We start from the raw sequence: 22,833 nt of genomic DNA on the forward strand, positions 1-22,833 counted from the left end.
ACCAGGCTACAAACGTCAATCTACCTGAGCTGAACCTGCAGGATCCACCGCATGGGGTTGGGCTACACCCCCTCACCCCCTGCAGCCATTCATACAGAGACATTCACAGTCCGTGCACGGAGCCAAAGAGCAGAGGATGCAGGAGCAGCAGCAGCAGCACACACCGACTGACAGAGCGTGTGTGTGCAGGAGCAAAAACTGAGGCTCCTACCAACAATCTGTGTGAGAGAAAAATTGAACAAGCCGCTTGTTTCTGGTGAGTCACTTCTGTTAATTAGAAATACAAGTTTAGACATAACAGATAATAATTGTTTCCTACAGTTGTGGACATTTATTGCTCTAACATTTTGACTTACTTGTTAAATCTAAATGGGTCGTATGGAAATCAGACTATGGCTTTAAATCAATCATCTGTTCATTATAATGTGTTATCTTATTAAACATATATGCTAATTGCACAGACTGAGAACAGGCTGAGTTTGGTTTTAAAGTGCTCTTGGTGTTGCTCTGGTGTTTTAACGTGTTCTCCTCAAAAGAAGTTTCCAATTTTAGATATGAAAAGCAGAAACAAAACTGAAAGTTTTCAGTTCTTTACGCCTTCTTCGGTTTGTTTATCTCTGCGTAACCATCAACCTTTTAAAAGTGATGGATCATTTATTCCTCATCTGTTTTAATAAGAGTAATAGACAAGTAGAGTTCACACTGGGCCAACCATCATTAAGTGACGTAAATTAACAGGGTGTCGTCATTTGCAGTTAGCCAGTGAAATTATATATTGATGGATCCAGTAAGTGTATCATTAGATGATGAGTTACGTATAGAGCACTGTTGTTGGCATCCAATCATAAAGAAGGGTATCAACTGTTCTTGTAATGGAGATCTTCCTACTTCCCTTTCTTTTGTCATCCTACGACAGTTATTAATGTTGTCGTTCGTCATTTAGCACAAAGCCAAGTGACGTACTTATCTCTTCAAACATGATCGTTTTCTATTGCTCTTTAAGGAACAAGTTACATAACGTGATGGGATCATAGTCATAGCTTAACTCAGCCATCTATTCAAAACTTTAACCTTAACCTCAACTGGCTTATCACTCCGATTCCTCCTCTGCAAAAAGGAGCTAAACCATTCAGGCAAGGTGAAATCTGGCGAAACCCCAAGTCGAATCAGGTAGAACAAGATTCACTTACTTGTTTACAGCATTTTCCCACAGAAACCTGCTGTTGCTCAATGTGTGGGTGACAAACGTGTAAGTTCCCATGGCCTTTCTGTATGAGGGGACCGAAACCTGGCACGTCTCTCAAACTGAGTCAGGTTAATTATATAGCATTTAGAAAAACAACAGGAGATAAAATCTATCATCCATTGTGAAATAATGGAAAGTATGGATTAAAATAACAAACAAGAAGTGCATTAACCTACAATCAAAACCTGTGTACGAAATTCAATGGCACTGGGTGGAGCACATATCTCCTTGAATTCACTCAAGCTGAAGCAAATTTTACACACTCATAGATATCAGTTTCCTAAATATGCCTGATTTAATTTCTTCCCTGATCCATGCTGCATCCTTACACCGAGTTTTGTGTAAATCCCACCTTTTGGTTTTGTGTAATCTTGCTAACAAACATATAAACCAACCAACACACAAAATGACATGGGGTGAAAACATAACGTCCTTGATGGAGGTATTGAATAAGATAAAATAATGACAGACAACAGAATCATAAGGCAAATTATAATTTGGGACAATATTAAAAAGTTAGTAAAGTAAAATTAGATTAGATTTTATATTATCGATCGTGGGGAAAAACCTTGTGTGGAACTGGAGATTGTTCCCGAGCTCGGGGGAAGCAACAGAGAGAGAGAGCTCAGCTCGGATTCTTTTTGTTTAAAGACGAGAAAGAAGGACTGGGGGGGGGGGACAAGGATGACCTCAATGACCTGGGAGCCAGTATATAGAACCAGGGTGTCGGGGATATAACGTAGACCCCAATTATTTCTGTATGTAACCGGTAACCGATGCAGGTTTGCCTGTTAAATCTGCCCCAACATGTTTACTAAAATCCTGCTAAAGACCTTTTCTGAGGCTGCACCTCCAGACGGAAGTTTAAATCTAAATCCTCAGAAGCTCTGGTCATCAGCTGCGTCCAGAGCTTGTTGCTCACTCTGCTGATGTATCAACTGTTTGTTACTTACACTCCGTTAATTCCCCCCCCCCCGTACGTGGATGTGCCTGTCACTGTGGCTGTTTGTGCTGTAGGGGCTTGAACAGTGTGACTTCATTCTCAGGCCGCTCTGTGCACTTCTCTCAATGCCCCATGCTGCTCGCCATTGTGAGTGCTTCCAGTGGCTATACCCCCCTTTGCACACAGGCTCTATACTGAGGAGGCCATTGAGCAGGGTTCGCCTCAATACCCAAAGAAGCTCCTCTACCACCCTCCTCCCTCATTTGCTTTCAGTCACGGTCGTCTTTTTCCTCCCTCCTATATTCCTTAGGTTTAGAGAGGTGAATGAAATCCGGCCAGTGCTCGGTATACAGAGGAAGGGTTCTCTGCGGCGCCCCATCCATCTTCAGGCTGTGTTCCACGCTGCACAGACGAGGATCTGCAGTTTCTACTCAGTGAATGAGGAGGAGAGATGTCTCAAGAGAATAGCTGTTGCAGAGTTTGCAGCAGGGGCTTTTATGGCTGCCACTGGAGGGAGCCGAGTGAAAACAAGAGAAAAGTGAGTATTTCCAGCCAAGGTATTATGTATTATGTATATGAATATAGGGATATATTCTCAAACAAGAATGACATGAGCGCATATCTCCACCAAGGCCCAGCAGTCTTCTCATGAAAGGCACATTTATGTCCGCTTGATCCGGATTTTAATTTGGTTCTGCACAAAGTAGTTTTTTTTTTTTTTTAATAAAGATAATTATTTTAAATTTCCTGGCTAAAATGTCCCAAATTCTCAAAACGTGAAAGAAAGTGGATCCAAAATCCTCTGTACACCTCCTTGTCTAGGTTCATGCCAACTCCTCTGTCTTGGCCCATATCCCATTTTCTCAACGAGTTTCTTGGGAATCAGTTGAGCAGTTTTTTGCGCAATCCTGCCGAGAGACAAACAAACTGACAAAATCCAAACAAAGGTACAGGTGTGGAAATGGGGCTTGGCAGAGGTTATGAGTTTAAGAGAGTTCAGACAAGCCTTTAACGTGCTCATTTTCTGGAGCACTGCTTTGCGCTGAACTGAATGTGTGATGTTAATAAACAATCTGCATCCGTTTCAGTTTTCAATACTTCCACTGAGCCCTGAACCTTCAGAAATCCCTGTAAGCAGGGATCAACATTCCTCTGGACGGAATTTAGAAATATAAAATATCGCCAATGAACCGTTCTGACGATTTACCAACGGCTTACTTCAAATGCCTTTAAAATGAAAGTTGAATACTTTGTTTGGAGAAGGCTATTGACGTGCTTTCAGGAAATAAAAAAACACGGTAAACAGAGTCATGATTGATGAACTGAATATGCATGTTTGTGCCAAGAAAAGGAAGTAAACCTGCAGGTCCTAACAGGCTTGTTGTGGGCTTATCAGGGAAAGGATTATAAAGGGGCGGAGGATTGCGGTGCAGTCTGTCATTTCTGCACAAAAAAACGGGGCTGGTAACTGGAGGTGAGCTGGTGATTGTGAAAGAGCACGAAGGACCTGTTTGTGTTTGGCCATCAGGGTACAGAGCAGAGTGGAAAACCACCGATGAAATGTTGGAATGTCCCATTGTCTTTTCTGATAAAATCACACACACACACGCACACACACACGCACACACACACACACACACACACACATACACTTCTCAATAATAAATTAATTATTATGGACTATCACTCCACCTGTTTTATTTTAGCACGCATGCTGCTGGTTCTCGGTCGTCACGTTGGCCTCCCTGCTCTCTCTCTGCTGGATGTACATTTGTCTGGTTAGTTTTAATGACCGAGAGGATGTTAACTGGTGAGTGAGCGCAAACATGCACACACACACACATACACACGCACACACACAATCCACATTGAATCCGACACAAAAGCCCAGAATCCTCTCTTTTCTTTCCCTTTCCCTCTCTTTTCTTTTCATTATTGGTGACCTCTATTCTGCCAACCTTGTGTTGCCCTCTATTGTTCCATCAGGCAGGGCTTCACGAAACTGAAGCGGTGGGTGAACTGGTTCATGGTGCTGATCATCGTTTCTGCAGTGATAACCAGCTACTGCGTCCTGCTGCTGGTGAGAATATAGGAGGATTCGTTGGTGATTAGTTTTTATGTTAACAGTAGTAGCTCGATCGGGGGAAAAAACGTACAATTGTTAAGCGTTGTTTAGCTTAGCTTCATACCATCATGACATAGTATTTAATCCAAATTCCAAACAGGCATTGTTGCAGTTTTGTGTTCCCTAATTGACACTATTCATTTCAGCTCTTTGCACTGTTCCAAGTCGCTTTAAAAGAACCACTCGACTTACACTGGCTGCACAAGGTATTCAAACATGTACCCTTCTGTCTGTTCCTATAGTACATATGTTTTACTTTCACTGATCAAACTTTTGCATTATCTCTTTTTTGCTTCTTCTCCGCACAGATCCTCATATTCTTTGGTGTGATGTTCATCACTTTCGGGGTCATAGGAATTAGTCTCCAGTGGAAACAAGAATGGCCGACTGTTCTTCTTTCACTCCAGGTAGAGTCAGGGTGTCTTGCCGAGCGCTGAGGGCCATGTGTGTGTTAATGGTACTGGGGTTTATTTTGACTTCTCTGTGTCCTCTGTGTGTTTTGACAGGCCACAGGTCCTTTCTTGCAGTTTGGTTCTGTCGGAGCGTTGACGCTGCTGAGTCCTCTCGTCTTCCGGAGCTTCTACGATGCCGGAACGGGTATGTGGCGGACGTCATGTAAGATTCGACAATGACGTGACTCACATGCAAATTAGACATCAGCAGTTTTCCAGACATCGATATCGCTGCTTTGCAAAAGACTTGAATTGGTCAACTGTGAAAATGAGGTTCATTTGGCTTCGACTGCGGGAAACCGCTGCAACAGGATTAACATGATCTGTCTTGATCCCAGACTGGAAATCACAATAACAATAAGTGGACGGATGAGTGAATAAAGATACAATAAATAGAAAAATAAAGGATTCATCCATTCATCCAACGATTATTTACATGGCTTATCCTCCTGAGGGTCATGTGGGGGCTGGAGCCAACCTAAGCCCGACATTCAATAATTCTTTGCCTTGTATAATGCAACACTTATTGCAATGATATGTGTATCTCTAACGTGGCCATGGCCTGAAGACTTTTTCCTCACAATTTAATAAGTGACTGATTTACGACTATTGGATGTGAGATAAATGCAAGTAAGGACTCAGAGAGAGAACCAGCAGAGATTGGTATCAGAGAAGCTTTAGTCAAACGCCTTCATTTATGGAGGATCAGCGTTTTTGTTCTCTGAATGAGTAACACACTCAATCATCTTCATCACACTTAAGTTTCTAGTGAAAGTCAGCTAATAAATCACATTGTAGTTGAAAGAAAGAACTTTATTAGGCACTGTAGTTTGCATGTTGAATAAATTAATGTACAAAAATACGCACATTTTAATATTTGACTGCCTACACAGGGAAAGGGTGCACAAAAAGGATCCAGTGTGTGGAAGTTGGGATATTTAAGAGACTATCACGGTGTGAAAGCTGGTGTTTCCTCAGGGGGTCACTATACAGGACTTTATATTATGTTTATTCTGCTGTGACACTCACAGCAGAATAAACCGCTACAGTCGATCCTCTTATTACTATTATTACTCTTATTTCTTCTCTTCTCAGCGTGGTCTAGAGCCGTCATCGCATTGGCCTTTGTCGTGGTGTCAGCTGCCATCTTCCTGTGTCCCCTGATCATCGAGTCTCCCTGTCTGCTGAGTGAATTGCCTGAAAAACCCAAGCTCATTGGCCACAGAGGCGCCCCAATGGTGAGCGTCCTTTATCCCGCCCTGAAGATACACACAGTGCATCTCTGCAAATGTTGAGCTGTCAAGGTTGAGGCCCTCGTACCGTTTATTGGGTCAAATGGTTGTAGTGCGACACTGTCTTGCATCATTGACAGTATATCGCGTCTGTTCACTGATGTAATCTGTTCAATGACTTTGAAACGACAGAAAACACTGGACTTCTGGCTCAGGTGCGAACAAATGCCCTCTCGTGTGAGGGCCCCATGTGCTGCTCTGTCCTTGTTAGTGTGCTTTGCTCCTGGGTCACCATTAAGCCCAATTTAACACAGCTTCAGGGCAGTTCGGGAGTTTAAGCACATGAGCGTTTCTCACCCATCTGTCCTCGCTGTGCTCAGCTGGCTCCGGAGAACACCATGATGTCGTTCAACAGCAGCATCGCATGCGGCGTGACGGCCTTTGAGACCGACGTGCAGATCAGGTATGCTGGAAATGGACTCATATTTGAAAGGCTTTTTAGTGTTTTTTTTTTTTTTTTTTAAAGGAGACATATTGTGCTTTTTCAGAATTTCTTTCCTTTAATGTGAATAAGTAAGAACCAACGTCTGCAGCAAAGGGAGCTCCTCTCCCCCACAGAGAACACTGCCCCCAATGCTCAATCTACATTACTACGTTTTCGTTTGACATCACTAAGATACATTTATTGATCCCAACCACATGCACAATCACACGACATGCAGAGTCTTCTGCTTTTGTCCCATCTGGTGAACATCACAGGATGCACAGCGCCCGGGGAGCAGATGTTGGGGGAGTATTGGTGGTGCCTTGCTGACCCTGTTTTGGTTTGAAAACTCTGCTGCAACGCTTTAGTCTGGACAGGGATGTTTGAAAACTATGACGTAGAAAATCGCAACCGCTTGCTGATTGGGTCTTTTCGGACACAACGTGGCCTACTCTGATTCGTCGGGCATCTATCTCGGCTACCAGTGTAGAACGCAACTTGGATACTCAATTACAATCGCCGCTGACCCTGTTGTCTTTGCTAACAGCTGTTAAATTCAGGTTTATTTTTATGATACAGCTGTGGTCATGTGACATTTTTCAGTTGAATAAATATGAACTGGACTTTTAAGTGATACGGAGCAAACGCTTGGATGGACAGAGAGTGTTTTAGTTTAGTAATATGGATGTAGCCAGTTGACCAATCACAACAAAGGGGGCCAGTTGGCCAATCAGAGCAGACTAGACTTTAACTTGGAGGGAGGCCTTAAAGAGACGGGAGCTAAAACCAAACGTGTCAGACAGAGGCTGAGAAGCGGAGCCGCAGCAATGGACAGTAAGAACAAAGTGATGTGTTTCACGAACATCAGAGCAACATTATGAAGCTGAATATGAGCATAATATGTCTCCTTTAAGAACCTGTGGCTTCTACACAGTGCAATAGGGTCATAAAGTATTTAATACAACTTCACGGTTTCTCTATTCTAGTAAAGACAAAATTCCCTTCTTGATGCACGACAACCACTCCGAGTTTCTGTCGAGGACAACAAACGTGAAGGAGAAGTTACCAGACAAACTTTCCAGCTCCAGTTACAACATAACGTGGGAGGAGCTGCAGACCCTGAACGCAGGCGAGTGGTTCCTGAAGGTGAGGGCTCTGCATTGGTACCTGCTCGTCCGCACACTTGCACATTGTGATCATTCAGCCTGCTGTAGTCACAGTGCGTATCACTTGACTCTCCAGACGGATCCTTTCCATTCGGTGTCCCAGCTCCCAGAGGACGAGAGGGAAGCTGCTGGGAATCAGACCATACCCTCTTTACGAGAGCTGCTCGCCCTCGCCCAGCAGCACAACATCTCAGTGATGTTTGACCTTTACAGTTCCAACCAGGAAGATGACACCAACCACACAGTCAGCACCATCCTGGATTCTGGCATCAACCAAAGCCTGGTATGCGTTGGGTTTTGTCAGTGTCGTATTTTCCTTTATATGCCTCCGTTCTGCTGACAGCCATGTTTTTTTCGGCTTGTCTGTCCGTCCGTCCAACTCTTGTGAACGCAATATCTCCGGAACCAACTTGATACAAATTATTAGGTTTTCACGTTGTGCACTAACATTTACTTGGATTCGAGAAGATTAACTGATTATATTGGAGTGGTAAAAGGTCAAAGGTCAAGGGCACTTGGCCTCACAAACATGTTTTTGTCTCATGAACGTGACATTTAAAGTCTAGCTTTAGACTTTGGACAGTGGTCACTTTGACTTAAAGATGAACTGATTTGATTTCTGGGTCAAAGGTCCGAGTGACTTTATATAAGTGTGGAAATAAATTTGTTTGTATTCTGAAACTTCACTGGTTGGTGGAGAAATACAACCACAGAGCAGTAATTAAATTTTTTTTATAGATCCTCTGGCTTCCTCCTGCTGGAAGAGAGGCTGTGGTCTCGGCTGCTCCAGGTTTCACCCAGGTCTATGACAGCGAAAATGACACGACAGGAAAAAATAATTCACACCTGAATGTGAAATACAGCAATTTGAGTACAACAAGAATCAGGTACAAAACAATATACAATATAATTAAACCCTATGCACCAAAGTTTATAATGTACTGGTGCCAGGGGCACGTACGCATCAGTGTTTTAATTAAAAGTATGTGTGTATGTGTGTGTGTGTGTGTGTGTGTGTGTGTGTTTGGAGCATGCTGAGGCACTTTCAATGAATAAAGATGCACCGCTTACAGCCTCCAGGGAAATGGAATGTGATTTAAGGAGTATCTCCAGCGTGGAGTGTTGTTAAACTGATGAGCAGAGGAGGCATAACAAAAAATAGAATGGAATGAAACACGTTGTAACATGTTGTCACAAAGTTTTTAATCATCGTCTATCAATCTTTGCAGTAAGAAAAACTAGATTTGCATTTTATTCAACAAATGCAAAAATTATTTAATACAGATTAATAAGAGAAGTGATAACAAAAACATACATTACATGCACATATGCAAATACATAAATATTCCGATATATACTTGTGTACATACATGATCATTATTATGTACAGCTGATTTGAATATACCATTTCTCTCTTCTTTCACCTAAAGTACAATATATATAAAGGTCTGTTTCCTGTTCAAACTCTGTGTCTGAATCTGTCAGTGAACTGCGGAAGGACAACGTCACCGTGAACCTGTGGGTGGTGAATGAGCGATGGCTCTTTTCTCTGCTGTGGTGTGCAGGGGCCAGCTCCGTCACCACCAACGCCTGCCACCTCCTAAAAGAAATGAAAGGACCTGACTGGGTCATGGTGAGCAATCGATCATTTCACTATCAATAAATGAGCAATAAATACCACTCAAGCATTTCCTTTGGAGCTTACAGGTCTTGTTTCTGTGTCTCAGGCAAAAGACACATACACTATTGCGTGGATCGTGGTGGATGTTTTATCCTTTCTGATAATGGCCGGGCTCTTCATCTGGCAGAGGTAAGACGAGCAGACGTTTGCTGTGACACATTTGTGTAAACAGTCCCATGAAAGTGAACACAATGGCTCACCCACTCCACTGTTTCTGTCAGGAGAACACACGTGTTGTGTCCAAGGAGAGGTACAGTAGTTTAGATTTTAATATGTTGCAACAGTATATGCAACTAATGACTGTTTTCATGAATCTGCAGATTATTTTCATGATCAATCAGTTAATATTTAAGTTTAAAATAATGTTTATCGGTATTTTCGGATGTCCAAATTATTTCTAGTTCGTGGTCATTTAAAATAAAAGACTGAAATTCGAATCTGGAACAAAGGAATGTTTTTCCCTTTTTCTTGGAAATAACTGAATTGATTTAATGATTATGAAAATAGCTGCAGACTAACTTTCTGTTGATCCACTAACATATTAACAGACTAATGGACCAATGACTCCAGAATGGACTTTACACTGTGATTTTGTTTAAACTGTTTCCGATATCAATCAAGATTTAAATGAGTTCCTATCTGATCTATTCAAAGACCATTGCTCCCCATGAATCTGAATGTCACTCAAATTTTTTTAGATGGTGATTAATTGAGGTGATTTTTTGTGGTTTAGTTCTAATTTAACAACTCACGGCAGTAATCGAGTAATAACTAAATTGATCAATCACATCATCAATAAAAACACATTTGGGTTTGCCAGGTTGTTAAAACACACATTTGAGTATTTGATAGTTAACGTTGTAAACCGTAGATTCAATTGGATTCTAAAAGGTGAGAAACAAATGAGAATATATGGATAGCATTAGATAGAATCAGAAATAAAAAGTACCAGCGAAAGATTTTGTTCACAACCTGACAACCCCAACATTTTTCTTATCAATAATAAATCATTATAAAATCATCTACTAACTATCAACAAAACACTTAATTACACCTCATTCATTATAACTGACCAAGTTGCAGTGTAATAAAGTGGGAGAAGCTTTTTTCCTGAGGAGCGTCCTTTCATTTGGTTTCTATGTGACTCCAAACAGGAACAGAGATGCAAAGAAACAATACGCCTGCCTGGAGCGGTAACGAACTTTCTCCCTTCTTAACCACCGGGTAGACGGACGCAGGGACGAGCCGAACCTAGCCCGCGGGACTGCTGGAGATATTAACCTCTGAATCAGGGACAAAACATGTAACTGTGAATCATCAGACACTGTTTTCTGAAGCCGTGACAGTTGTGTTTCTACAGACGTTTAAATGTCAGCACTACACCACTAGATGGCAATTTGTTGTTTTGTTAGTTTTCTGTGTAAGTCTGGCTGCTGAACTGGGTTCACAGGCTGAATATTATTCCGTTGCTACTGAAATGTTTTTTCCTCTCTCTGTGTATCACTGATGTGCAGAGTCGATGTGCACTGATTTTTGATCTTGACACCTTATGTTCTCGAGTTTTTCTAATGTTCTTTTGACTTGTTTCAATATTTTCTATTGTGTCAGCACTGCCAGGAAATGTGCCATAACTAGAGTCGTGTGTGTTTGACCTTTGGCTGTGTGAGCTACTGATTGTTTGTTTGTTGGTTTGACATATGAAAATGTTTTGAATGGCAGGGAGATATTAAACCATCAAGAATAATCTAATGATGATGTTTTTAAATGATAAATTGTGCTTATTAAGAGATTGATGCATAATTTATCTCGATTTTGTGGTGGAGTTGAATTATCAAGCACATTCATTCATCTGGATTCTATGGTTGCAAGTTACGTTTGCAGAGGACATTTAAAATGCTTTGATGAGAATAAAACTACACTGTTACAACTTAAAACACCCAACAGAGTCTCAGATTTTTACATTTGACTCTGCCACAGTCAGGTGCATTATTCAAATGCTGCTTATGTGTCAGTGAAATGTCTCCCATGTTTTATTAAAGTGCTTCAGCTTTTTGTTTGGAACGTTATGTAATGTTTGTAAAGATATTGTGCCATCAAAGAAATATAATTTTTTTTAAATAAATTGCTCTGACAGTTATTTTCTTTAGTAATCAATTGATTTGATTGTGGCAAAACAAATTCTGCCATTGTCCCTTGAAATCCATGTTCATGTAATCTCATTCTTTGAGCTGTTAACGATGCTGTCAAAAATACAAAGATCTGATCTTCGTTACTTTAGTGGAAAACTTGGGAAGTAGGAAATATTTGATATTGAGTTGCTGGAAAAAGTTTTAGCAGCTACTCTTCTTCTTAAAAAACAAACAAACTTTTATTTCATTTATATAATTTACCAAAGTTGTGGCAAGTTCATATTCTGTAAATTGAGTGATCAGGAAACATCACAACAAGATCCTTCATCCTACATCAATCATTCTACGTTGTCAAAACCTGGAGCCTGCATTACCCACAATGCAACTCAACAGGAGCGTTGGAGACTCAGGTGTGTTGTCGCCTCGAGTACAGGTGGTAAGATCACTTCTTCTTTCCAACTCCACACCCTCAAACATGTCTCTATAAATTTCAGACATGTGGACTCAGCCTCATTTGACATTGACTCAGCTGAGGCACTTCATCAGACTCCAGCGATCTCCTAGCACCACCTTTACGCACCAGTAGATGGCGCGCAATGCAAAGAAAACCCGAAAAATTAAGATGAGGAGAGAAAAATATTTAAACATGGAAGATTCTCACTTTACCAACCGACAGGTCACTTCACATGCTATCATTTAACTTCAGGTGGTGCACATGTGTTAGTGTTGGGGATCATGAAGAGATCTGCGTCAAAGGGGTCGATTCGAATGAAGGCGAGGCATGTGCGTGTGTGTGAGGGGAGGAGGAGGAGAAGGAGGAGGAAGAGGAGGAGGAGGAGGAGGAGGAACATGTCACGCTCAAGGACCAGTTTTGCCCAAAAACTTCTGGAAAGTTGTGATGAAGTAAACAATCTGCTCCTGTCACAACTTCAGGCCCAGGAGTGTGTGACAGACAGACAGCCACACACACACACACACTCGCAGACACACACACGAACACACTCGCAGACAGACAGACACACAGACAGGCGGGGAGTGTCCAGCGACTGGATTTGAAATCATCTCACTTGTTTGTGAAGAAGCTGGAGCCACAGCTCTTGCGGATTATTGCTGCTTTCACTTTTATTCTAAAGAAGGAAAAACCAGCTCCGTAGTTCCCATGACTTTTCGAGTTGGCCACAGCATGGTGCATAAATATGGTGAGTACCGTTACATGTGACCACCGTTAAAGTTTGAGAGTGAACTTCTGTCAGAGGGAAAGTTTCTAGGTTGATGACAGCTCAACAATCCACTACTGACCCAACAACCTCAGGTAAAAACCCCTGGGAAACAGTCTTCTCTTTTGAAACTTTGTATTTGTGTAACTTCCGGGACTGTTTTGGAGTTTTTTCATGTAAATGGCAGAAAAAGTGTGAAGTAGCAGTTTTACCTCAGTGATGTGCATCATCTCTGTGCTGTGTTCCTTGCCGCCCACCAGGTTCAACCAGCAGCTGAGTTCCAAGAGAAAAATACCTTTTATGTGCTGTGCAGCAGAATACAACAGACATCAGAGCTTTATGTAGATATAACACAAATACACACTGTTAGTATTATTATTATTATATATGTTGTATTTGTGCCAAATAGTATGTCCATGTCTTCAGAATCAGAAATACTTATTAATACTATTGATCCCTGGGGGGAAGTTGGGTTTTGTCCTTTGTCCTTCCAGCCCTGAATAGAAATATACCCAGACGAGATAATTACAATGAATAGAAATGTAAAATATAGTTAATAGTATGTCTATGTTTGTAAAATGTCCTCGCTTTCTTGCCTGTTTAGTTATTATGTGTCTGCATTAGATTATCTTAAACTATTGTCTTTAGAGTTTAAAGATATATAATGACTTGATTAGTCGCTTGACAGAAAAATACGTGGCCTCCATTGTGTGGCTGATTACTAATTTAATTTATGAAGGGAAAACAAGCTGATATTATCTGCCTCTAGCTCCTTACACGTTTTGTTTTCTTCTCTATATCAGTATTTTATTGTAGGTCAGTAAATATACCTTTTAGGTTTTACAATTTTTAGATATTTCAAATGCTCTTGGAAACAACTTTATTGTTATTTTATTGACCAAATGATTTATTCATAATACATATTTACATTGCTAGGAGAGTAAAATTAGTATTTCTATTGTATCACTACTGTACATTATCTGCACAATAGTCATAAACTACGTCAGCTGCTCAATCTACAGTATTTTGCACCATTCCTGTTTGCAATCATACACTGCAGTTCATAACATTCATACCCTGTGCCTTCTTGTCTGTCTACTTATGCTGTGTACATATACGTCTCTTGAGTATTTAACTTACTCTGTACTTATATGTTGTGTACTTATATTTTGAGTACTTATATGTGTACTTATACAGCGATGATCAGAGAGATCAGCATTTCAATCCTGTCTATGTCCTGTATATATGGCAGAATTGACACTGAGGTTTACTTTGACATTTCTATATTGGGTCCCTGTGTATGTTGAAATATATTTAGATGTTTGTGTGAGACTGTTGTCCTGAAACATGTGTGTTTTTTGTGAGGCAGACACAGAGCGGGCAGTGGGGCTGCTCAGGAAGTACCAGGCGAACCTCACCAGTCCAGAGGAGCACACGCTGAGGACCAGCGTGGGTAAAGTGTCGGCCATCTTGGGAAGCCAGCTGTTCCAGGCCCTTCTCGGTAAGAGAAACACTTTTTTTTTTTTCCTGTTGCTGTTCGCTCGTCTTCCTTTTATGAGTGACGTGTTTTTGTTTGTTTTTGCTCCAGTTGCCGTCACTTTACTGTGTTTTTGCACAGAGCAGCTCATGTTGTACTGTACTCTGTAATGAAGTGGTTGGCTGCAGGCTGACACGAGACGCAGACAGGGTCAGGTTGTATTGATTTGTGTGAGAAACTAACTGAGTCTAAATGTTTCCAAATTAAATCTTATGAAAGAGGCCTTTCAGTTTGCCTTACAAAGGTTTGCTGTATAACCCCCCCCCCCACCCCCCTCTGTAACATACTCAGATTGTAATGAAATCCCAATAAACCCCCAAGCAAAAAAACCCAGTCCATCTATAAATGGAGTTTTCATAAGCTCAGTCTTGTCACACGCCGAAAATGCAATTCCTCCCTCGTTAGCTTTAACTTTATGTCCTCATGTCAACATGATACAAATCACTGCTTGTAGAAACTGAAGCAGTTCATTCACCATTAACATAAGCAGTAATCTACTGAGGCTTAATCCATACTACTACCTTTTAGTTTGAAGCATTAGGCCTCTGTATCAATTTGAATCCCCTGTCACCTGAAAACGCATATCACCTGACCACTTGCGTACACTGAGCAGGCGCGTGATGGTGAACGCCGATTGTTCGAACAAACGCTCGTCTCCTACGCATGACAAAATCTGTATCGGTGTAAAATGCGAATTAAACTGCACAACAGCTGATAGCAAAGACAACAGGGTCAGCAACGCTTTTAGCTGATTATCCGTGTCGCGTTCTTCCGAGTCTTCGGTAAGTGGGTCATGTGACAGGAGCCTGACGAATCAGCAAGTGCAACGTCATGACCGCAAAGATCCAATCAGCAAGCAGTTGTGTTTCTACGTCATTGTTTCCGAATGTCTCTTTTTCTGCTCGTTCAGACTAAAACACTGCGGCGGAGTTTTCGAAGTAAATCTGGACCAGCAGCATTTCCAAATGTCTCCATCTACTCTGGAGTCGTGTGGACGCCAGGCGCATCTGTAGCGGAGTTGAAAACATAGAAGTGTGGATGTAGAACACTGATTCTTCTAATCCTGGTGTCAGCGTATAGTTATACTGATCTGGAGTCAGTGTTCTTCATTGTCCCCAGCTTCACCTCCATGATAAGTTTGGCGTTTTGGTGGAGGGTTTCGGAGAAGCCGGTGTGAACCTTGACCTCGGCTCCTTTTTAAAGCAGATAAAGCACATTACTTCCCTTTAATCAATGGTTGAGTGGTCCTTCTAATTACCACAGCCATGTTATAATGATGCCTGCCCGTGGGTCTGCTGATGCCACTGCTGACCTACTGCTGCTTCACTGCTGGGGATCTGAGGGGGAAGGGCCGCTCGGGCAGCTGTTCAGAAATATACTGTATGGCTGTTTTTACACTGAGGGAATTTTCCCTCTTGTGAGAAATCAACCATTTTGAGAAAAAGCACAAGAGATAGTCAGGACTCATCCGATATGTATGTCCGTATTCTAAAAGCTTTTTTAATTGAAGCTGAGAAATACGCTGCTTTCAGACATGACCTGCGGATAAAGTCCAGAGATATGGATCCAGACATTCTCCACAGTTTGCGGAGATGTGTGTCCCATTCAGGCTGAATGCGAATAATATGTTGGTATTCCAACTTTTAAATGCAGCGCCATCGTCAGGTTAAACTTGTAATTTGTTCAATACTTTCATTTATTGCCATATACCTGGAGAACTAACCACATGACCATCAGCCTGTTCTTTGTGTTTAGCGCAGATTAGCAGGCAGTTAACATGCTGCTCAAAATCACCATATTAGCATTGTCATCGTTAGCATGTTAGCGTCTATTCAAAGCACTGGTCTGTGCAGTCAGTGCAACTTCAGAGAGCTGAGCATGACTGTTATATACCAAACTGTGGATTCACTGTATTACTCAGCTAAAAGCAACCGTTAAACAAAGAAGTAGCTTCATATAACATATACCATTTATACTTACTATTTTTATTATAATATCATGTCCCCGGTTTAAATTTTATTGTGATTTAAAATTAGCCATGCTGATAGGGTTTCCAGGGATCTGAAACATTCTGAAACTATAGAATAACACTCAGTCACGTTCTCCTTTGTGTTGGCAATATATAGTATAATATGTATTTCAAGACAACATTTTTATTAGACGTTTGTACAATCATGTATCTCTGCAGAAGACAGAAACGGTCTGAGAAGCGTATCTCTGTGAAAGCTCAATGCTGTACCTGATGTATCTTGTTATATGATGAAGTGAGGGAGTCTCAGAGAGGATTAACCTTCCAAATCAGGATTCCAAACATTCCTCACAAAGAATGTTCAATCAGGGACGAGCCAAAGGCCGACAGGACAGTAAACTGCCCCTCGGCTTCAATTCCGACCCTATTCTTTAAAACTCCAGGCTCTCTGGCTCATCTGCGCACTGCGAAGGTGAGAGGATGAGGAAGAAGAGGTCCACGGTCCATCAGGTGCAGCCCCGATGAAGCCTCTCCTGCTTCTTTCAACATGTGGTTCTCATCAGAAAGGCGGGAGTGGCGGGGCAGCCGGTTCACAGCGCAAACAGGAATACAGCACTATACTAACATTACTCATCCTCTTATCCTCTCCTGTTATGTTTGCTCTGCATGCTCAGTGCCATGTGAACCGGCTCTGTTTCTCTCTCACTGAAATGTTTTAGCAGTGTTTTGAATATGTTGTGATCAGATGAGACAGTTTTGCGATTACGATTTGAAGAGGGTGATCCGCCAACATGACAGCACAGTATTCATCTTTGAGAGAACTCTCCAACGTCGATGCACTGTGGGAAGTGGAGAGGTGTTTGATGCCGTGTGGGAAGGTTCAGTACCGGCCACTTGATTGGATGTCTGCACGGCTGCACAGTCACGAACAAAGGTTGCCTTAACTGTGCATCCACCCTTTTGTTCCAGTGTACAAACATGCCGTGGGAGGCATGGGGGGGGGGCTGCCGATGGGGAGTTGGGACCCACACGGACAGACACATTAAATTACAGGGGACCCTAAATTCCTGGGGGACACTTCATCGAGGCCGCGGCGAGGGGGTGAATTGTTTGCCCTGCCGGGAAATCGTGGCCTATTTCCCCTTGAATATGAAAGTGAGCTGTGTGATTCACCCAGCCAGCCAATACAGAGATGACTTCAGTACAGCTGAAAAGGTACATGACGAATAGAGGCAGGCCCGTTACACACACAAACACACTGATCCATGCACACTGATCACCCCCACCCTCACCCCACCCACGCCTGTGACAACCAGGCTCAGACCAGGCCGACCCTAAAAAAGATCTGGGAGTGAGTCCTGTGAAAGAGACTTCTGGCTTTGATTATGTTTTCTGTTCCGTGGTTTGGAATGCATGTGGTCTGGGAGGGTTGGAACAGTTCAGAGATTTTTTATTTTTTTAGAAAGTCACAGATGTGGAAAAAAAACAACAACTCTGTACTTTGTGTGACTGTGAATCCCAATCTTAAAAACACTTCAAGACCCGATTGAGCACTTTTCTATGTCTCGTTACTTCTGCCAGGAATAGATGAGCGATATAATTAGAAGCGTTGGTTGTGTGAGAGCAAGCCAGGTGTCCGAACACATCCCGCATGATGCAACGAAATCTGAGATTTATTTCAAGCTAAGCAGCGATTTAACAAATAAGTCACACTTATGGTTTTCCTTCCAGCGCCCGAGTAAAATGTTCCAAGTGAGTGTTTTAAACCAAAACATTCACGGTAGAATGAATGTGTCCGGCCTCCTGCTGCTCTACCCAGGGACCATCCCCTCACCTGAATGCTCTGGAGATTCTCCGGTGGTTGTCATCTTGTCTGACAACAGACAATCTCCCGCTGCATTCTTCAAATATAAAGGGACAACGTGATAAGTTGCACATAGGGGATTTTATAGGTGGAACACTTTATCGTGTATATGAATAGTTACATATATTAGCAATAAGGACCGTGGGTATTTGTTTTTATGTAAATGTGTGTGTGTGTGTGTGTGACTGCTTGTACATAAAAAGTTTGTGCAGTGAGGTTGCTGAGCCGGGCAACAAACTCCTCAGCCCACACATGGCTTCACTCCTCCATATTCAGACACAGCGATGAGTCACATGCTCCATTCTTACACTTTTCTTCTCAGGGTGCCTTGTTGGGACGTCTTGACTCTTATCTCTGTCTTACACACACACACACACACACACACACACACACTTCGGGTGCATTCCTTTCTTTGAGTCTCTGTTTCAAACAAAGATGTTCATTGAGTTAATAAAAACTAAAATGTAACAGGTTTCCCTGGATGTCCAGTCATGTTGCCCGTCTTGCCCCGACATTGAACTTTGGGAAGTTGATGAAGTCCTTAGCCACCTCCTTTTTGCAAACAGTGCAGTAACCAGGCCCATGTATGACATCAGCAAAGTTGTCCCAGTGCATTCTCATCAAACGGCTGCCACTCAATAGGTGACCACAGGTCATGGGCGTGCAATGAGCTAAGAGGTGATGAGTGGAGACGAGCCAAGGAGGGGGGGGGAACCAGAGTGGAGGAGTTCAGTCAGAGGGAAACTTTAAAAGGCCAAAGCAGCAGGAGTTAAAGAACATGCAGCGATGTCAGTACTGATTTCACACGTCTGGTGTTTTTGTGATACTTGAGGAAGAGTTACATGTATTAATGTCCCTGCTTTTGTCAATACGTGTCATCATGTGAAGACTGTAGGGAGAACCTGGTTGTCTCAGACTGGTCAAGATTAGATATTGTTCATAAAGTAATTCTGTTTTCACCCCTAATTGTTGGTTGATTGGTTTATTCTGTAAGCAAGACTATACAAAAACAAGGGAAAGGATTTCTATGAAACTGGGTAGAAGAAGGCAGTAAGCAGAGGCATCCAGGATTTTTTTAAACTTTCTTTAACATTGTGAGATAGGCTAGTTTCTTTGTGTTGTTTTGTGTTTTTGACCTGTCACCTTTGTCCCAGAGAATAATTCATCAATCTTAATGAAACTGGGAATTTAGGGAACTCATATTCCATGTGTACACATACAGTACTTGGCAAATAAAGCTGATTCTGGCTCTTATTTAGTCTTGTTTTCCTGTTGATATTTTGATTCTGCTTTTACACCTTTAGATTCTTATTTGCTCTCATTATATATGCATGTGTATGTAGGTGACAACTATTTCCACTGATTGTACAATCACGTTAGCGTTGACACGACTCTGACGTGAAAGTTCAGTGAATAATTTCTGTAAAATCCATATTCCATGTCTGCATCTCTCAAATCAAAAGCTACAGGCTCAACCTTCCTGCTGCTCAACTAGGGGGCAGTGTCTGCGTTTATTCCACATGTGTGGGAGCATGTGTACCCTCACCCTAAAATGGAGCTTCAGCTTGAAGAGACTGAAAATGACCTGAGGTGTAAAGTGAAGCGTAGGAGAATCAGTGTTGTTTGCAATGCACGTTGTTCAGGTATGAGACATTAAATGTGTCCCTCTAGGACACTGTGTTGATGATTGACTCAGTCGGTGTCTGACTCAAACACTGTAGTTCAGCGACAAGATAAGAAGAGCACTTGCAAATGTGGAGACATAACTTCCATGTAAACGGACGACTCCCACCCCCACGTTTTCACCTGCTGCCCCTCTGAGGCGAACAGACATCTCCCAATGTGGCCATGACTGATCAGTGGTTTTTAAAGCAGTTCACTTTCAAAGACTGAGAAGTTATGAACAAGAAAATATGACTCAGTCAAAAAAAAACGTACATGTTGTATTTGTAACGATCCCGAGTAAAGAAAAAAAAAAGCTCATTTTTGTGTTTTTCTCACAGATATTCAAGAGTGTTACGAGGTGACCTTGCAGCAGAACTCAGAAGAAAGTGTTGTGAAAGAAGACAGAAGGCAGGATGCGTGGGAGGTAATTTTCCAGCTTCACATTATAGATTACGGAGAAAATAAACGTAAATACTCCGTTCACTGTTAAAATACATGTTCACAGTGTATCCGGCGTAGCACGTACTAGTGTGTGCCGCACTTTGCCTCCTGGCTACACAAAAGTCATGGCGGCCAACACTCGGTGTCACTACCTGTGTCCCTCACACTCCTACATCGGTAAGATGTTATCGTGAGTCACGGCGGCGATGACTTCAACCTGATGAGTGAGTTAGTGAGGGAGGGACTGTGAGGCGGAGGAGAAGATGGAGCGAGGGACACATGGGTAGAAGGAGAAGAGGGAAATTAGACCGAGTCAAAAGAGCACTGATTAACATTTGCTCATCAGTGGGCTGCTCTCGTGAAGTCAGCCGGTGTTTTCATCACAACAAGTGTTTGCACTCACATGGATATTTAGAACATATCTAGTGAACAAGACACAACAACTGAAGTGAAGAGAAGAAAATGCGATTTGTAGATTTGAACATTATTCACCGAGACATCTCACACAAGTGGATTCATAGAAAACATGAAAGCCACAACACAACCACAAGAGCCACACAACAGAAACATAATCCCAATGGTAGCGATTGACAACTGGTGGCGCCCATGAAACGTGCAGAGTAACTTACTGTCGTCAGGTGAGCCTTTGTTTACGGAAACCCTCTCAAGCCAGTCGCCGCTTAAGATTGGATTGAACCCAATAGGTTGATTCTGTCTGAATTAAAATGATTGGTTGTCTTTATCATAATCCAATGAGGGCCACAGACGTGTTTTTTGCTTCTTTTTAGAGAACTTTATTCATTGATAGCTATCAGGACCTGAAGAGGATTTCAAGAATTGAGATAAAGTGTTTCACAAACCACTTACCTTACTGCTTACATGGTTACCAGTCATTAGTTGTTTGTAATTAGTTGTTAAAACTCTTCAGCCTGTTCAGAGATCCTGTGGTCTAGGGGTCCTCCATTTTCTCAGTGGTCACTCGGGACCTTCTGATTGCTGATGAATTGACACAGTGAAGATGATTCTAACCCCGGGGTTACTGTCAGCAGGTTGTTAGATCTCTGGCAGACTCATCAGGGAACAGGGTTAATTATGGAGCAGGCGACTGTAGATCTGACTGAGCCACTCGGAATGTTCGGATTTCCTCTGGATTTCATATGTAGCCTGATAAACTGACTCTTGCATAAATGTCCTTATGCATATTTCAAGTATGCGCAACGTTTCTTGGAAAACATGCACAGTACAATGCGTGTGCCAGCGTTTTTTTTTTAAGGCTTATAATAAAAAGGTGTTGCTAAATTACGCAATTCAATCCTCACACAAGATAAAAAAGTTTAATCCAACATTATTCCTTCATGCTCCACAGCCCCCTCCCTCCAGTCAATCCCTTAATGGCAATATGTTTTTGGATATTCATGTGCTAAGTCTGAACTGGATTGTGTTCGGTCAGCTGAACAAGGGAACTGCAATAAACTTATCATTCGCTGGACTTTTATTAAATGGATGCTTTAGTGCAGGAAGGTGTGTTGTCCAGGTCGTGGCCGCTCGTCTGCACGTGAAACTTGAGTGACAGAAGGATTCTCATGTGTTGTGGGAGCTTTTTCAAAGGACAGAATTAGGCCACGTACGAACAAGCTGTTTTCTGTTTATCATATTATGGACTTTATCTGCACAAAGGATCTCTATCATTTAGAGTCCTTTTAGGTCTGAAGAATCACAGACATATCGGATCATTGGCAGCAAACCACTGTGTTCTAAAGGAGGTAAAACTGTAGTTGGATGGTTCTTAATCACTATTAATTGTATAAAAGTTTATAGATTGTTTTATTTACCATTTATTTCTAGTCAACTTTATATTAACCGGTTATTTTGTCCGTTTGTACCCTTTATCTATCACATATTTAATCCCCAGCATGGTAGTGTGTTGACTCTTGTTTTTGTACTTTTTATTATCTATCCATTAGAATTAGCTGACGCATTTTTACACTTAGCTATTTCAATAATCCAATACAAAATATCAACAAACCGCCATTTTGACCTCTGCCAAAGAAGTTGTGTTTTCACCCCTGTCCATTTGTTTGTTTGTGGGTCAGCAGGATTACGCAAAAACTGAACAGAGTTCTGCTTAACTAGGTGAAAGGATGGGTCAAAAAGAACCCATTCAAGTTTGGCACAGATCTGGACCAAGTTGCGGATACAGGATCATTTTCTATAGCCTTTTGAAACATGGAGTTTTTTACATCTGCTCCAGATTTCCCCAGGGCATCATGCATGGATCTTAATGAAACAAATCAGACATATGTATGGGATATTAATGAGTGCAGATCTGAATAATCAAATTATTATCTACTGATCTACTTCACAATCTTTCAACATATCTCCCCACAACCACTGAAGTGGCCGAGCGAGGGAGTCGATGTGTTCCTCGACCATCGGCCCCATAGAGGAGGAAGTAAACCACAAACTGTAACTGCTGCTAGAACTTTATTCTGCCGTCCTAAGCTCCTCTCAGTGTATTCTGTGATCCGCCCTGTCTACCCTCTAATTCGGCAGCTGTGATCCACTCCTCTCTGGATCACAGCTGCCTGTGGGGCCCAGGCACAGTCATAGAGAGAGAAGAGGTGATGGAAGGATGCAGCAGTCATAGTGGGAAGTTTGAGAGAGGAAGAGAGAGCGAGCGCT

At 42.0% G+C, this 22,833-nt stretch overlaps 2 protein-coding genes across 4 annotated transcripts in view; both read left to right on the forward strand.

Annotated features, from left to right (window-relative positions):
• Positions 1 to 99: 99 nt before the first annotated feature.
• gdpd2 (glycerophosphodiester phosphodiesterase domain containing 2) lies at positions 100 to 11,466 on the forward strand. Of its 2 annotated transcripts, XM_062393255.1 has the most exons (16): positions 100 to 256; positions 2,500 to 2,727; positions 3,896 to 3,999; positions 4,176 to 4,269; positions 4,461 to 4,520; positions 4,623 to 4,721; positions 4,821 to 4,911; positions 5,862 to 6,004; positions 6,379 to 6,461; positions 7,469 to 7,628; positions 7,725 to 7,931; positions 8,387 to 8,535; positions 9,134 to 9,281; positions 9,376 to 9,458; positions 9,551 to 9,579; positions 10,484 to 11,466. In XM_062393255.1, the coding sequence occupies exons 2-16, from the start codon at positions 2,641 to 2,643 to the stop codon at positions 10,555 to 10,557; spliced, it is 1,611 nt and encodes a 536-aa protein (XP_062249239.1). In that variant the 5' UTR covers positions 100 to 256; positions 2,500 to 2,640; the 3' UTR covers positions 10,558 to 11,466. The 2 variants fall into 2 exon arrangements, with proteins under 2 accessions (XP_062249239.1, XP_062249240.1); XM_062393256.1 differs by lacking the exon at positions 9,551 to 9,579.
• Positions 11,467 to 12,532: 1,066 nt separating this feature from the next.
• The window catches only part of dlg3 (discs, large homolog 3 (Drosophila)), a 73,645-nt gene continuing 63,344 nt past the window's right edge, over positions 12,533 to 22,833 (forward strand). The window contains exons 1-3 of one of the 2 annotated variants that reach the window (XM_062394566.1): positions 12,533 to 12,657; positions 14,045 to 14,176; positions 20,049 to 20,134. In XM_062394566.1, coding sequence (XP_062250550.1) covers positions 12,618 to 12,657; positions 14,045 to 14,176; positions 20,049 to 20,134 — 258 coding nt within the window. In that variant the 5' untranslated portion in view covers positions 12,533 to 12,617. The remainder of the gene's footprint in view (positions 12,658 to 14,044; positions 14,177 to 20,048; positions 20,135 to 22,833) is intronic. The other variant, XM_062394572.1, reaches the window with a different exon arrangement.

Source organism: Platichthys flesus, chromosome 8 (assembly GCF_949316205.1).
Source record: "Platichthys flesus chromosome 8, fPlaFle2.1, whole genome shotgun sequence".
Classification (NCBI taxonomy): domain Eukaryota; kingdom Metazoa; phylum Chordata; class Actinopteri; order Pleuronectiformes; family Pleuronectidae; genus Platichthys; species Platichthys flesus.

Bases quoted from the DNA above. Each gene is read 5' to 3' on its own strand.
- gdpd2 (XM_062393255.1), top strand. From the start codon at position 2,641: ATGTCTCAAGAGAATAGCTGTTGCAGAGTTTGCAGCAGGGGCTTTTAT. The intron at 4,270-4,460 runs GTGAGAATATAG...TATTCATTTCAG, and splicing joins GCTACTGCGTCCTGCTGCTG to CTCTTTGCACTGTTCCAAGT. The intron at 9,580-10,483 runs GTACAGTAGTTT...GACTCCAAACAG, and splicing joins CGTGTTGTGTCCAAGGAGAG to GAACAGAGATGCAAAGAAAC.